The sequence below is a fragment of the Arvicanthis niloticus genome, chromosome 23, assembly GCF_011762505.2.
Source record: "Arvicanthis niloticus isolate mArvNil1 chromosome 23, mArvNil1.pat.X, whole genome shotgun sequence".
Taxonomy (NCBI): Eukaryota; Metazoa; Chordata; class Mammalia; order Rodentia; family Muridae; genus Arvicanthis; species Arvicanthis niloticus.
The window spans coordinates 36,606,333-36,623,234 of record NC_133430.1 but is presented as its reverse complement, the minus strand read 5'-3'; the positions used below and the strand labels follow the sequence as shown (position 1 = coordinate 36,623,234).

Sequence of the window (16,902 nt, the reverse complement as noted above, 5' to 3'; positions counted from 1 at the left end):
AATAGCCGGATTATGTGGAAGTCTTACAATATAGCTAGAGATAGAACACTTGGCTGGCATTCACAAAGCCCTGGGTTCAATCCCCAGCACCACAAGAAATTTTTAAAAGATTATTCTGTTAATGTCTGGACGGCAAACTCATAAGCTAACCCTCACAACAGACCAAGACAATTCTATTAGGTACACACCAAGCACTGAATTGTACACATAAGGGGATGCTGCCTTCAGGTGACCAACAGGTTTCCTTCAAGTGTCCAAGGGTTTCTTCTCATGATGGAAACCTCATGCAGAACTTTTGAAAATGATTGTGTTCTTGGAATTTTCTAATAGAGAATTATTGTTTTATTCTTTCTTTACGTTGTTTTTTGGGGGGGCGGGGGGAGGGATGTTTTTATTTCGAGACAGGGTTTCTCTGTGCAGCCCTGCCTGTCCTGGAACTCACTCTGTAGACCAGGCTGGCCTCAAATTCAGAAATGCGCCTGCCTCTGCCTCCCAAGTGCTGGGATTAAAGGTGTGTGCCACCAGTGCCCAGCTCTTTCTTTACATTGTTAAGCAATAGAATAGATTTTATTAGTGGAAATTTTTAAGGAAAAGAACGTTTTTGATACCAAATATAAAAGCATTGTATAGAATTGAGTGATATGAGCTTCATAGTTTAGAGTCTTTTTCTGGAATTTTAAGTGCTGCAAACTTTATTTTTTAATAAAATCGTGTTAATGTATGTCTAGCGAAACTGCACCTCTTTTGCTACATCAACTAATTTAAAAGGAACCTGTGTTCTTTTAGAGATGAGTCTTATTCCTGCTTCATAAATGTGGAAATAAAACTGTCGTTAGGGGTGATGGGAAGAAGCAGCTGACTTCCAAACTTTAAATGATGACTTTAAAATCAGTACCAGCATTATCTTGGATTTGGGAGGCAGTTTTCAAAATCGATACATTTTATAAAATGTGCACAGATGCTTCTTCATTCTGACTTGCTCTCTGCATTTAGCTAATATTGTAACACTTCTCAGCTTGCTCGGCATCTGGGGCAAATCCATCAGCCATTTAAGCTCTGAGGAAAGCCCACCTGCTTCTGCTCTCTGGGTCTTGAATAACGATAGGCCCTGCCTGAAGATAAGCTGGTGATAGTTCAAGCAGGGGCTTTCCTACCTGGCTTATCAGTCTGCTCCTAAACCACAGCCTGCCTTTTGATAGCTCTAATAATTAATTTGGTCTTCTCTCTTTCTTCTCCCTCCCCCCTTTGTTCTCCCTGTCTGTTCACAGGTTATCTTGACGAATCAAATTACAACCCATCTGAGTGGAGCCCTCCCTTCTCAAGCAGACCTGGTGTCTCCAGCTGATGATCTGTCCATGTCTGAAGGTAAAGGATCTGTCCTGGGGAGACTGAAACATGACACTGACTTACAGCCTGTTGCCTCCTGTTGAGAGCTGGGAGGCCTGGCTACAGGACTCCACCAGGTCAGTGCTGCTGGCTGGAGCCTGGTGATTGAGGCTTGGACATCTTGCCAGGGAGCTCTGTTCTTGTCTTTTGCTGTCTCTGAGTGAGTTCCCTTTGAGGTATCTTCATACCCATCCATCGTGCCCCGATGGATGGAGTCTTGTTACCCCTCTGCAGTGTCCCCCTAACCAGTTGCCAACTGTTTCTGAGAATGATGCTCCCGCCATTGCCTTTACCCGTGGTCCCGTGGCGATCTTACCTTTTCTTTGTGCCGAGCACCTCTGGACTGTCTACAAGTGTGCAGAGGTTCCATGAGCAGGCGTGACGTTCCTGATCAGCTTTACAGAAGGAGCATGACAAAGTCTCCATAGTGGTAAATCTGTCCATTTTCTCTGCCACCTCCTACTAGCAAAGGTCAGACTGGCTGGGATTTTGAAGGCAGCAAGCCTTGAGTAGTTGGGGGATCTACAACAGCAGCCAGAAGGTGGTTTCTACTTTTGTTGAAAGTCCTCCCTTGACATTTCTGGGCTCTTCTAGTTACAGTTGAATTTGGGGCATGGCACTATGGGCCCAAGCAGACGCACACAGTCTTTCTAGCCCATCTTCCCTTTCTACTTCTGAGAATTGGTCATGATGGAAGACAGGGGACTTTCAGGCCTGGCAGGGCTCCTGACTGCTTGGCCAGGTAGGCTTCCTGGATCAGCACCATTTTAGTCTCAGACTGGAAGGCCGACATGTCTGCTTCTTGGTGCTGTCTTTGGAGTAAAAGCTAATGACATATTTGTGAAAGCTGTGATGCGCTGTGTCCCTTTCTTCCACACTCAGTGCTCTGTCTCCCCTCTGCCACCTGAGCTGAGACCTGAACAAGCTGGAATTCACCTCTCCTTCAACTCCTCCCATCAAATCAGCTTTAGCTTTCTTTCCAAATATATCCTTCGTGTGTCTCTTCATTTTCTTTGAGATTTGTGTTGTGATCAAGTGATTTATTAAAACTCATAATTGGTTCATTTTAATCAGCCCTGTAAGACCTTTTGTTTCCATTCTGCTGTTTGGCTTCCTTCCAGGTGTCGCTCTCTCCTACTCAGCGTCCTGAGGGTTGTCTCTTCTGAGGATGTGCTAAAAGAAGTGTGCCAATTTGAAAATATTCAGGGATTTGGGGTTTACTGTAACAGCCATGTAATACAACATGGGGTTCGGCAAATGCAAAAACACCCATATTTTTCTTTTGAGTGAACCAATTTCTAGAACCCCACTAAATAAGGTTGATCTTAACTCTTCAGGGTCAGCCCTCTCCTGGCTAGTCAACCTACTAAGTCCTTGAATGAAGCGTCTGTGTCAAGTATGCAGTCTTCTGATGCCCTCTCTCTGTCTCTGGAGCAGCGTTTGTTTCTCTTTGTCCTCTTCCCCTCTCCCCAAGGCCTTCAGGCTGGAAGACTGCCTCTTGTGTAGAGGGGGGCCTCCTAGCCTGTACAATTGGCCTTGCTCTCTTCCTCCTCTATGCCTTCTCTGCCTTCTCAGATATGTAAAGAGATGCTCTAAGGTTAACTTGGTAGATATTTCTTTCTGCTGCTAGAGATTACATTTAGGGCCACATGCATGTTATAATGGCAAGCCCTTTACCACTGAAACATGTAACCAGCCCTAAACTCCCAGATTCTCAGAGACACACACTATGCTGTATTCTTTTTGTGTTCATGTTTTATCTCAGTGACCAACGAAAGTTGTAGGCATACTGTGAGCAATAAGTAGCTATTAAGTGAGTACCAGTACTCTGCCTATATATGTCATTAAAAATCATTACAACTACACACACAAACACACACACACACCACCACCGTATACACGATATACACAAACACACTCGAATACCATACATGCACACATCACACACACACATGTACCTTATACATATACCATATACACACTATGCACAAAGACACTCAGAAACCATACCTGCACACATCATACCCACACATATACACACACAATATACATATGCATATACAATACATACACTACACACAAACACAGTCACAAACCATACATGCCCAACACACACACACACATTTGTTCAGCTCTGAGGAAACTGCAAGAGACTGTCATCCTTCTTTATTTGGAAGTAAGTGGATTTCTTTTTCTCGACTTCCTGATTTATATTAAGCAAAGAAGTAGAACGAAGTGGAGGGAAGCAATGGCTTTGGACTCTAGTGGAACGGCAACAGGAAGGTGATAACAGCAAAGGAAGTTCCTAGCCCCCCCTCCCCCCTTAGGTAACTCACTGTCTCCGACTATGAAACCCTAGCAGGATTGAAGCAATTGAAGTTTTGTTTGTTTGGTTTTTTTAAAGATATTTTTCTTGTATAGCTAAATAGGTAAAGAGGATGTGGGAATGTTTTTCCCAAAGTCTAAAGTGGAGTTACTTACCAGCAAGTTAAAATGAACAGATTTTGGCTGGGGAAAGCACTTGCCTAATACTCATGAGACAGTGACAGTCCGTCCCCACAACTTCAGACAAAGAGGTGGGTGGCGGTCATTTCTTAGAATGCTCATTCCTGCTCAGCTATATTGCAATGGTCCCGAAGTTCCTATGAGAGAGATGAGAAATACATGGCATAAAAAGAATAAACTGCTTGTGGTTTCAGTCCTTTATTTGGTCATTTTTGCCTATATGCTAACTAATGACCATGGACAAATCTTTTCACCACTTTGGACCTCAGTTTCTTCTTCTCCTGATGTTAGTTTGAAGAAGTGAAAGATTGCTTGTGTCCTTTTCAGTCCTGACAGGGTGAGGTGGCTCTGCAGATGGGAAGCACCGAGCCATGGGTGGCTCTTCTGTTTCACAGAGTAAACCTGTAATGGATTTCAGCTGCAGAACAGAGGCCCTTGCTTAAACAGTGTTCACTTGAGAACAGTTGTGGGGTGAAAGCCTGCAGCCAAGAGCAGCCAGCAATAAAAAGATCTGGTTGACCTGAGAGGAGAACCCAGCGGGGGTTGATCCGGGAAATGAAGTCCCTCTGCTCTGCTGCAGAGAAGGGAATACAAGTGACCTGGTCCAACTGAGCCATCTCTTCTGCCCAGGCTGATCTTGTACTATTAATATCTGCCAGCTGCAAGCCCAGAGCATCCCCTGCTGAGATCAAAGGAGCCCCTATCTTAGCTGGAACAAGGTCATCTGCACAGGGCTATAAAAGTAAGTCCTGGCTGGCTACAAGGATGGCTATGGGGGAGGAGAAGTCAGGAGATGGGAGGCACTCTGTGCTCTTTAATCTCAGCTGACCAGCTGTTGCCCTCCCAGTGTTTGTAGAGTTGAGAGTTCTTTGTTTTTGCATTGCTGCCTCTGCCTTATTCAATTTGTGCCTGGGTTGTTGTCTGGATTAAGCACACCCAGTGTTCATTGGGTCCCCGATGTGAGTCTCTGCATTGAGGTTTCATTCCAGTGTTGAGTTACACAGCTCCGAGGTGGGAAGGCCAAGGAAGGGAGGAGTGGTCTCCGTAGGCCAAGGCCTTTCCCAACCTACTCCTGCCCTACACAGCTTGTATCTTAGGAAAGAATAAGAGGATGCATTCAGATACTTGGCATTTTGCATCCTGCTTTTTCATGAACTATCTCATTAATTCAAGAAAATAGAACTTTCAGAGCCCAAGCAAAGTCATCCCAGCCCAGGGTGTTTCTCACTCTCTCTGGGTTGCATACACTTCTGTTTGGCTGTATGTTCATATGGAAGAGATACAAAGTGAATAAGGGACAGACAACCCCAGAAACATATATGGAATAAGAAAGAAAAAAAAATATAGAAAGAGGGGTGTGTGTCAGGCTTGCCAAAGTGTCCATGCTAACTTAGAGCAGCCCATTTGTCGCACTTTGTATATTAGAATTAAAATTCCGCTGGTGGGTTGACCTTTAGACCTCCTTACTGTCTTAAAATAATATCAGGGCTGGAAAAGACTTCAGGAGTGTTCTATTTGCCCAGCCCATCATTTCACAAATGAGACCAGGTTAAAAAAAATAATAACTTTTTTTATTGTTTTATGTTTTCAATCATTCTAGGCCTAAGTAGGTAGTGTTATTCAACGCAACTTTTCCTGGTATTGTTCTAATGGTGAAATTCCTGATATATGACATCTGAGATCATTCAAATGGTCATTGCAACTTTTCTGATTCTTAGCTCTTGTAGTTCTTCCTTGTAGTGACTGAAGAGACCAAGGGTTGCTGGGCCTCAGCCACAGGGACTCTCTTTCCCCCATATTGATCATTAGGGGAAAGATTTAATGATCCAGCTGCCCATAAATGCTTATCGTAGTCTGACCTGGGATTTGAGCAGAGCTGACCAAGTCCCCATACACTGGGGCATGGTCGGTAGGTGACCTTGTTGTATAGTAGCAAGATTGGAGCTCATCAATCTGCACCTTTAACTTGCTCTCTTCTGATGGTTTGGGAGGGTAGCAGTTAATTTTCAATATGGTGACATGTCAGGCCCACTTGAGGAGTCCCAAGTGACTTCATGGGATGGAAGACATTACTGGGCTGCCATCCCAGCATTCCGGCATCTGCCATGTTGGTCTCTTGCTATCTCTGTTAGTAGTCTTTGGTGGACTACAGCACATGGAAAGTAAAACTTGAAAGTGCATGGAAGGGTCAAAGCTAGAACAAAAGAAAAAAAAATAAAATGTGCTTCTTACCAGAACCAAGAATGGTTTTTAGTTTTAGTGCTGGAAGCCTTTCTATTCCTGGTGCAGTCAAGGGAATTGATGGCTGATTTCATTTGCAAGAGAAAGTATTTTGGGATTCAAATTCCCTAACAAGCCACCCTTGCAAAAAGCTGGAGTCCATTTGAAAGATTATATGCAAGTGTGTGTGGCTTGTGTGTCTTTTAAAATAAATTTAGCAAGCAAAAGCAGCTCAGAATGGTTGGGGCGAATCGGGGACTCGTGGTTGTGAAAGAAGCAGACTTCAAAGCGTGGTATGAATTCTCTAGTTTTATTTCCACTATTGCTTTCCAGCTGGCTCTGCTCTGGATTTACTGCAGGATGCTTGAAAATGCGGCTCCCTGCTAATCTCAGACAGTTGCTGTGATCAATGCTTTCTTTCATTTCCGATAAAAAACACTGGTGTTTCTGCTTAAATTGTGTATGCTTTCAGCTTTATTATTTTAGTTGTGATTTATTGTTCGGCATTACCCAAATTTGTAATCCATTAACCACAAACTTTTGGGTGGGTTGGTCAAGTTAGCCAACTCTCTCCACATGTTAGCTCCAAGGCCCTTCAGAGTTCAAGCTCACACTGGAGTTCATAGGTTTGTGGAGATCATGTAGGCAGGGATCTGGGTGGGGCAGAGTTTTGCCCACTACTCAGGTGTATGGTATATGGCTACAATTGATGCTTTAAAAGCATCAGGTGTCCCTGTGTGATTTTGAGGTTAATATTAACAACGGTTGTCAACAGCATTTAATTAACATTTCCATAGTACTATAAATTGTCTTAAAATAATAAATGTCTTAGTCCCCCTCAAGCAACTGGAGCATGAAGAAGAGAAGGAAACTGCTCAAAGGCCACACCATGAGTGGAAGGGTGGTGCCAGGAACAGGAGTCACCATGCTTTCCATGAAACCTTAGATTTGGACATCACAGCTTCTTAGGAGTGAGTTTTGGATAAAGATATTTAAAGGACCCAGTGATCTTTCAGTTTTTATTCCAAAGCCACAGACATATGTCAACACACAGGGCGTTTCATGTGTTTCTCTTCACAAGGGCTCATACATTTGCCCACGCCACACATTCCCTGCATTCTAGAATCTGCTGTGCTTGACTGTGCCTGTATTACTTCCAGCAACTGTTTAGATGCCATGGAAAGACTAATTTATAGAAGAAAAAAAAAAAAAAAGATTAAAAGCACACAAAAAATGTGTGGTGTTTGGCTACAGAAAGTCTAAATATTGTGTAAGGGCAGGGGAAACTGGGGTTGAGAGGAGGCTGGCACAGCCTACAAATGTCAGAAAAGCCATAAATCTCCAAAGGGAGGGGAGCCTAGTGAGGGTTCTCAGCAAGGAGGCCAAGGGGGCAATATAACCATGACTGAAGGATCAAAGCAGAAGGGAACATTAAAGCCAAGCACTGGGAAGTCTGCTTAGCCATGAGCTTAGTACTCCTCTGGTAAAGGAAGACACAGTTGAAGCACAGGTGTAAGTTACCCACATTAGATGACAGTCAGAGGGGACAGTCTTTGGATAGCTTTGTGAGACCTGGATATATTGGGGGGGGGGGGTTGTTTTGTCTTGTTTAAAGTTTTTAAACCATATTTCTTTATGTATGTCTGCAACAACAAATGACAAATGAGGAGAAGGTGTTCCCCTAAGAAATTTATACCACACGTACAATTAGCAATTGAAACCTTCAAAGGTCAAGCTCAGGAAACAAGTCAGTGCCCAAGTGTGTCAGAGCGCCATACATGGATACAAAGCCCAGATCCAAAGGAAAGGACTGCTTGTTTCTTCAGGGATCAAACTGAGCCCTGGGAGAGTAGCTTTCTCCCTGAGCTGCTAGCACTGAATTACTGAAAGCCAGCAAGAAAATCCTATCCTCAAGTCACTAAAAAATATAAGTTCCATGAGGGTAAAACTTTGTTCACTCTTAGTCCCCACAAAGGAGAACAGTAATGGGAAAGGGCAGTTACTCAGCAGATGTCTGGTGAATGGATGAGGACCTGCAGGCAGAAGGGGAAGAGTCTTGCTGAGAGCTTTAGGCCTAAGGAATGACACCACCACTGGACTTTTTAATAACCTCACACATTATGAATGCCCCCACATTCCTTCGGTGTGTGTCGGCGTTAACCGTAAGATGAATGGCAGCTGGTAGTGCAGAGGAAGGATCAGACCAGAGAGTACAGGAGGCGGAATCTCACTCACACAGGGGTGGAGACTCTGGTACTTTAGTCTGATACTCTAAGGATGTTTATTAGACTCCTCTGATCTATTAGTTCCCACGTTAGACAGGGGCTGAGGAATCTGAGACAGACTCTCTGGTCCCTGCTGATTGGGAAGCTCATAGGTAGTGGTGTATGTGATGGACAGATTAGTAGCAAAATTGGGTAAATCTTTGTAAAAAAAAAAATTCAAAGAATTGAATTTAAAAGGTTTTAAAATGTAAAGATTTGGTGTCACAATGGCACAAGTTTTGGAGATTGTGAAGTGAACACATGAAATTCCTGACTGGGGGATGGGCTCTGTAGGAAGACTACAGCAAGAGGGAACTTCAGTTCAACCTTGAAGGATCCTGAACAGGTCCTAAGGAGAAAACAGTGCTCCCTTTTGGTGCTCCAAGCAGAGGTTTAAATTAAAAAAAAAAAGGGGGGGGGGAGGAATGGAAGGAAATAGGAGGAAGGAAAGAGGAGAGAAGGAAACTGGTGGAGTAAAGGAAGCTAGAGACAGATGGAGACCCAACTGTGAAAGATCTACAGCATGCTAATCAATTTTGTTTGTTTGTTTGCTTGTTTGTTTTGCAAGTCTGGTACCCAGCCATTGTAATAGAGCCATTTTGTACTTGGAAGATATTTCTCAAATAGTAATTTATAGACTAGAAATGATAGGAAAAAAAAACAGAGGAGCTCCCATCTTGATCACTTTGGGGTAGGGATCGCCCTAACCTAATAAGAAACTCTTGGTATACTTTAGTCTTTTAAGGTCCTGAGTGGCCAGGTCTAGTTTTGATTTCCCATCTCATTGGCTCAAGAGAGATTTATCTCATACATTAGGTTTCTGAAGATATCATGTGAGCCTGGCTTGATAGTTCATGCTTGTTTTTCTAAGACTTTGGAGAGGGAAGATCAGGAGGAGTTCAAGGTAATTTTGAACTACATAGTGAGTTTGAGGCGGCCTTGGCTACAGGAGTCCCATTCAGCTCTCCATTCATTTATCAAAGCACCTTGTGGTTAGACAGAGCATCACCATACCTATAATTCATTGTTAGGATGTAAGAGAAAAAGAACAAATGATTTAAAGTCCTAAATGACACTGTGGAAATAAATACATGTATACCTCATGTTCCTTTTGCTAATAGTTGCAACAGTAATGTCAAGTGACTAGTATATACTAGACACTGTACCAAGTGCTAAGAAAGCTCAATACGTTTGTGAGGGTCGTGTTTTTTTTTTTCCCCAGTGTTGTGATCACGCCTAGAATCTTTATGTTGTTGTTTCCACTCTTATGTTAAGTTTTTTTTCTCCTTTTCTATCGTTTGATAATTTCACACACACATATATAATTAGTGTTTTGATCAAGTCTACCCCTACTCCCTTCCCTCCAATTCCTTCCCTATCCTATCTTACTGCTTTTCCTTCCCAGCTTCATGTGCTCTTTTTTCTCTAACGCACTGGGTCTACTTGGTGCTGTCTGCATGTTCATGGGTATAGGATAGGCCTTCTCTCAAAGTTTGCATCCCTGAAAAATAACTGACGCTTTCTTTCCCAGAAGCCATCAGTTGTCAATAGTGCTTCAGCTAGGAGTGGGGCTTCATGAGCCCCTCCCACATCTATACTGGGAACTTAACTGGCTTGAACTCAAGTCTTAGGTATGAAGGCATAGCCTCCATGAGATCACGTATGCAGTGGTGCTGTTGTGTCCAGATAATACTGTTTCACTGCAATGTTCACTACCTCTAGTTCTTATGGTCCTGCCTCCTTTTCCTCAGTGATCCCTGAGCTTTGGAGAAAGGAGGTGTGACATGGATGTCTCATTTAGGATCGACTCTTCCAGTCTTTTATCCTCTGCATGTTTACCTGTTGTGAGTTTCTGTGTTAATTGCTATCTACTACAAAAAGAAGCTTCTTTGATGAGGGTTGAGAGATCCACTAATCTATTGCTTTAAAGATAAGAATTTGGGGGCAGTGTATTTAGTATGTCCATTTAGCAGAAAAATGAATGGAATCAGGTTCCACCCTAGGGCCTATGACCTAGCTGGCCACAGAGTTTTGGCTAGAGTTATCTGAAAGGAGAAAACCTCAACTAAGAAAATGGCACTAAGAAAATGGCCCCATAAGATCCTGCTGTAAGGCATTTTATTAATTAGTGATTGATTGGGGGGAGGGGGGAACCAGCCCATTGTAGGCAGTGCCATCCCAAGCTGGTGGTCCTGGGTTCTATTAAAGAAAGCAGGATGAGCAAGCTATGAGGAGTAAGGCCGAAGATAGTGCTCTTCCATGGCCTCTGCATCAGCTCCTGCCTCCAGGATCCTGCCCAGTTCAAGTTCCTGTCCTGACTTCCTTCAGTAATTAACAGTGATATGGAAATGTAAGCCAAATAAACCCTTTCCTCCCCAAGTTACTTTTGGTCATGGTGTTTCATCATAGCAACAGTAACCCTAACTAAGACAACCAGTTAATGGTACCAGGCACAAGCTTCATCTTGTAGTACAGGCTTTAAATCTAATCAGAAAGTGATTGGTTACTCCCATAACAGGCACTGTCTTGCCAAGGCATTCTATTGTAGCTCGGAGGGGTCACGTCTGTGTAGGACAATTGATTACTTTTCTCCCTTGGTAGCTGAATAGGACCTTTCAGCACTAAGAAATCTAATTGATGGTATCAGGTAGGGGTGGGGACAACTTCCAGGTTGGTACCAGTTTGATTTTCTATGTCCTATGACTCAGACATTTTTATCTTTAGCAGTAGGATCTTACCGTCAAGTTCCACTGAGTAACCAAGAACTATCATAATAGCCTTTTTTAATGGGGGGGGGGTGTGTTTCTATTGAGTCACACTGAGCAACAACTGGAAAGGAGGTGATTCATCTCTGCTACTGGGCTTATTATTTGATAGCCTATGGTGTCTGGAAGACACATTGTCTTCTTCCTGTCCCAGTCATGGGTCATTTTAGAGTATTCCTCTGGCCCTCCTTTCCCTTGGCCACACTAAGTGATCCCTGTTGGCCTTTTCAGAGTGTTTGTAGGGTTGTGTTCCATGTTTACAAAGCAAGGTGCTATATTCTCCTCTGAGCCTCAGACTGACTTCTCTCTTCATCCTGTGATGATATATAGAGCAAACACAGGCTGGACCAACCCCTCTATGGGCATTTGGCACCTTCCCTATCAGTTATTACACTGGTTATCAAAAGACATCTTTGCATGTTGAATTCTATAAGCTATCTATATTTAGCATATTTTCTGTAAAGCACAGTACAAGCAACTGTGCAATTAAATTATCTAAAACACGTTAGAAATAGGACATTTGAAAATGAGACAGGTTCTACCGTTCGTTTCCCACATCTCACTGAGTGGGATGTGTATGTCTGGCATTGGGTCTAGTTCCAAAGTCTCCCAAGTTTTCTTTTGAGAATTCTTTACTATCTCAAGAAAAGTGAGACTACCCGTCTGTCTGTCTATTGATCATCCATTTATTTTTGAGGTGTGCATGCCACAGCATGTGTGTAATCAGAGGACAGTTAGCAGGAGTTGGTTCTCTTCTCCCACCATGGTGGATTGCAGGGCTCAAAGACAGATCATTGTGCATGGTAGCAGACACCTCTACCCACTTCATCATCTCACTGACCTTTAACCCCAAATCTGAGCATTGACTCCATCCTTTCTGTTGCTTGCACATTAATTTATCCTTTCATTGAGTGTAGAGCACCTATCATATAAAAAATCTCACTGCTTGCTCAGAGGATAGAAAGACCAGTTTCAGCCTGCTAATTTGTTTTATTGTACCAACTCTTATGCTCAGTTTCTCTGTTGGGAGCCTTAGAATTTCTTCATGCCATAATGAATTCCAGCCCTATGTCTGAGTTGGCCAGGTGTTGTGCTATGGTTGATTAACTAACAAACAGAGAATGGCCTGATAACGAAGTTTATGCACAGGCAACAATTGTTGTTGTGTTGTGTTGTATAGCAACTAATGAGTTGTCAAGAGTGAAGGATAAGGTCAAGTCCAGTAGGAGGCTCAACAGGTAATTCCACTTGCTGCCAAACCCCAACAACCTGAGTTCGATTCCCAGGAGGGAACCGAGTTCTTCTATGTCCTCAACACACGTGTCTGGCATGCGCTCACCAGTAAGTAAATAAGTAAATGTTATTAAGGGGGAAATGGAGGTCAGTTGATCTCTGTCGTGATGGCATGGGCCACCATCACAGGATATCTGAACAAAACTAAGACAGTCTCCTTGACTAGTGTTTTGAATCAGCAGGTATGCAGCAGTACCCTGAATATCATCTGATAGACTGACTGCCTTTGTCACTGGTCACATCCACCTGAAAAGTGGCAGCTGAGACTCAATATCATGCTTCACCAAGAATTCACCAGCCTGACCAAGGTAGCTCAGTGTAGCTTACACCTGAGGCGGTCAACTCTTTTATCTTGGGTAGCTTTTTAATGAGAACCAAATCAGGTAAACTATTGCTTTGTTTCTAGGCTCACTACAGACACAAACAATTAATCGCATCCTGGTGCAGTGGTTATGTCAGGGAGCCTGGCTTTTCTATGCCGATCATCTGGTTTTCCTGCCCCTTGGGGTTGGAGTTTGGAACTATTAAAGAAGTCTTGGGAAAGCTATAACCCTTGAAACTATAGCTGTTTATCAGCAGGCATAATAAAAAACAATTTTCAGCCAGGGCTTCACTACCAATGGTAGTTTAAGATAACTGTCAAAATTATAATTTATCGCCCGCTCCACTCTAAGAAGTAGGAAATTCTAATTCACAGGTCGTATCTGGTGTCGTAAGCAACTAGTGCTCTCAAATTAGGTTAGTCACCTCCGTTTTCTGGTTGTTCATCTGCTACCAGCATGAAACGCTCAAAAGAAACCTCACTTTGTTGGCTGTTTCAGATTTTTTCGAGAAACTGTTTCCTTTATGATGATATGCTTCTCAGTTGAGTTTGGCGTGATTCATCCTCAATATGAATTAGTGTGAGTCAAAGCTGAATAATCAAGAGAAGACATCTAAAATTAGTCCTGGCCTTTGACCAACTCATATTAAAAACCATAATAGGAATAGAGAGAGAGTAGTCTTGGCCCTTTGCCTATTGGTAAGCATTACAATGGTGAGTGCACCTGCAGTTAGTGACAAGTTCGTACTGGGGACATCTTTGTTAACATACTTTGGCAACACATTGCTTTGGGAAGGCATGCTTCTATGGCTGAAGTCCATTGGGAGCTGTCTGGGACAGAAAGAGGTTTAAAAAAAAAAAAACTGTGTATGAACCCCAAGGGACAGGTGATGGTATACCAGGCTGTGAGTTCCACCTTCAGGGCAGGAATCTAGAAGAGTGAAGAGACTCATGAGAAAAGAGATGGTTCTGTTGCCCAGTCACTCTTCCTCAAACTACGTGTGGCTAGGAAAGGAAACCCAGCTCCCTCGGATTGGATGAAAAATATTGATTTTTTTTTCTAACTGGAATTTGACAGGGTCAGTTCATGTCTGGGTTTTCAGCACTTAAAACAGGGCTCTTTTGTCTTGGGAGGCGGCTGGACTGGTTTGTCCTCCAGGCAGGTGCACAGAGGGCGGTTATTGTAGCCTGAAACACAAACACCAAGCCCCTGCGCCCTGATCCACACACTCTCCAGCATGGCTCAAGGAAGTAAAATGAACAATGACTCTTGCAACAGGCAAGCACTGTAAATGCCACTCCTGAATGAAATATTTCTTAAAACTTGGTATCCGTAACTTGATCGGCTCTTAAAACTTAATTATATGTCAGGGGAAAGGAAGCCATTGGCTCCTCCAGCTGTCCAGGTTGAACAAGAGCGCACAATGGACCATATCCGATTCGCAGCCATACTTAGGTAATCAGATTAATATCTCTTGAATTGAATTTACCCTTTTGATATGGACTCCTTCAGCTGGCTTGTTTCACATCTCAAATTTTGACAAAGCCTCGCGGCCTTTGAATAAGTTCCCTGAAATCTATATGCGGGAAGCCTGTGCTCTTTGGAGCAGTTTCTGGGACGTGTACCAATTAAATGTGTTTCTGGCACACTTTTAATGGCATACTTTCCCCCGAGTCAACAACTACTCCAAAATCTGAGGTCATTTGTTTAATTTAAAAGCAAAGGTTATGGAACAACCATTGCAGGCTTCACAAGCCAAGTCCCTGTGGCTCTGAAAGGAGGGATGAGGAAGGAGAAGGCTATATAAACCAGGATACTCACACACAAAATAAGTTAAGTACTGTGTCTCTGTTAAGTGAGTATCAAGCAAGGTTTGCCCACGCCCACTCCACCAACCTCCTTTCCCTTTCTTTTCCAACCAATCCCTCTCCTAGAGCTTTCTTACTCCAGAGGGAGTTTCACACAGTTACTGTGGATCTCGTAGGACAAACATCTGGACTGGATTTCTGTCAGCTGGAGACGAGAGAGGACTGTAAATGATGCAGTGACTTTTTTCATCCTTATTAAATTTATTTATAGCCAGTCTGAAGCCAGGAAACATGCCTGGGCCTTTGATTGGATGTTCTCGAGGAACGCAGGGCAGATGGCATTTCCCCCTTGTTTTCTAAATAGTATCAAAGATAGCCTTACATAATTCCCAGCTCGGTCTTGTTTGTTTGTTACCACAAAGGACACATCATTAGGACATTTTGTGCGTCAGAATGCTTCCACTGTGTTAGCTTATCCAGCGTGCCTTCCTTTCTGTCAGGGAGAGAAGGAAATGTGCCTGGCACAGCATTTGACAAACTACAGTGATAGAAAGTTCGTGTCTGGTTTGAGACATGAACCAGTGACATGGGAAGTTTCTTTGCCAGAGGAACTCAAGTTGGGCCCCACTCTACCTTTTCCACTTAACAAACCTTCACATCTTAAGGCTTCTAAATCAAACAAAAACAAACAAACAAACAAACAAAACCTCCTTCATTTTCTCATTACTGAAGATAACACAAAGGGTCTACAAGAGATATTACCAAATACTTTGCTCTGCCCTTAGACCATATTACATAACAGTCCCCTAGGAGTTGTGTAATTATTTAAGACGCAAGGCTTCCGACTTAGTCAAATGAAGATTTCTTGTGGGCCCCTCCCAGTACTGTGACTTGAGATGATCCTTTGATTTCTTTCACTGGCATTTGTAACTGCATTGTTTATTGGTTTTGTTTTGTTAAGGCTTGGGAATGAGGCCTGCTACCCACAGACATTTTCTTCTCCAGAGTAGACTGTTCAACGTCCTGCCACCCAAGTCAGCCATCCTCAGCCTGAACAATGGAGCCTAATATTCCCCATCTTGCTAAGGGTTACTCTCTGTTATGAAATAGAAGGGAAATCAAATGCACTCTTATTGGAAAAAGCCTCCACTAATGCCTATGAATAGGCAGTCCTCAGAGGGAAGACTCTTAGGAAACAAGGGGTCCTGCAGCAGTATCTCAGCTCCCAGGTTCTCAGTCTCCAGGCCAACAACAGATCCTTGCAGCAGCAACACTTTTTGTGATGTTCCTGTGTTACCAGGAGATGAGTGTTCTTAGAAATGTTAGCAGATTCTTCCAAGGGTCATCTTGCTTGTGGAATAGGGAATCTATTTTTATAACAAAACTCAGGGTGGCCCTGTGTCCACTGGTCAGATGGAAAGCTTCATCAAGTGGGGGTATCTGCTCTCTACTGTTGAGCCAGCTCAATGGTGTGACACTGGCCCTGGCACTGAAAATAGCCACATGGTGGTCAGTATTCATTCTTATCTCAGTTTGGGACACTGAGTCACAAAAGGGAAACGCCAAGGGTAAAAAATGTTTGCTATCAAGAAGGAAGGAAGGACAGACAGAGATGAAATGCAGAGCAAGGTGAAGGGCGTGGAGTTGGGACCAGATGGATTGCAACCAACACTGTATCTTTCAAGATCGTAAGGCTGCGTAGTTCCTGACAGATTTAGCTTCAGTGTTTTCAGAGATGAAAATTACAGGTTGAGTGAAGGGCAAAGAGTTCTCTGTCTATGCTTAGAACCATCTACATAGTTTTCTTCTTCTTCTTCTTCATCATCATCATCATCATCATCATCATCATTATCATCATCTATCAAATCTCCCTAAAGGTGTTTTTCTTCTTTTTCCCTTCCTTCCTTCCTTCCTTCCTTCCTTCCTTCCTTCCTTCCTTCCTTCCTTCCTAACTTTCTCTCTTCCTCTTTCTTTCTTTCTTTCTTTTCTTTCTTTCTTTCTTTCTTTCTTTCTTTCTTTCTTTCCTTCCTTCCTTCCTTCTTTCTTTCCTTCTTTCTTTCAGTATTGGAATTAAATCCATGGCTGTGGTACACTCTATTCACCCTGATACATCCCACCTCAGGCACCCACACCAATGGCACTGAGCTATATCCCATATGCCTCTCCCTTCTTTATTTACTTTATTTTATTTTGTGTGTATGAGCGTTTTGCCCGTGTGTATGTATGTGTACCATATGTATGTCTGATGCCCACAGAAGCCAGAAGAGGTTTGGATCACCTGGAACTGGAGTTACAGATGGTCCTTTGTAAGAACAACAAATGCTCTTAGCCTCGGAAC

At 43.1% G+C, this 16,902-nt stretch overlaps 1 protein-coding gene across 4 annotated transcripts in view; it reads left to right on the top strand.

The window, feature by feature from the left end:
* The window catches only part of Rad51b (RAD51 paralog B), a 494,355-nt gene that overhangs the window by 336,134 nt on the left and 141,319 nt on the right, over positions 1-16,902 (top strand). For 3 of the 4 annotated variants that reach the window (XR_013106749.1, XR_013106750.1, XM_076921851.1), the window contains exon 8: positions 1,269-1,365. Coding sequence is in view for 1 of the 4 variants with exons in the window: in XM_076921851.1 (XP_076777966.1) it covers positions 1,269-1,365 (97 nt within the window). In the remaining 3 variants the exon portion in view is untranslated. Of the gene's footprint in view, positions 1-1,268; positions 1,464-16,902 lie in introns of all 4 variants that reach the window. The other variant, XR_013106751.1, reaches the window with a different exon arrangement.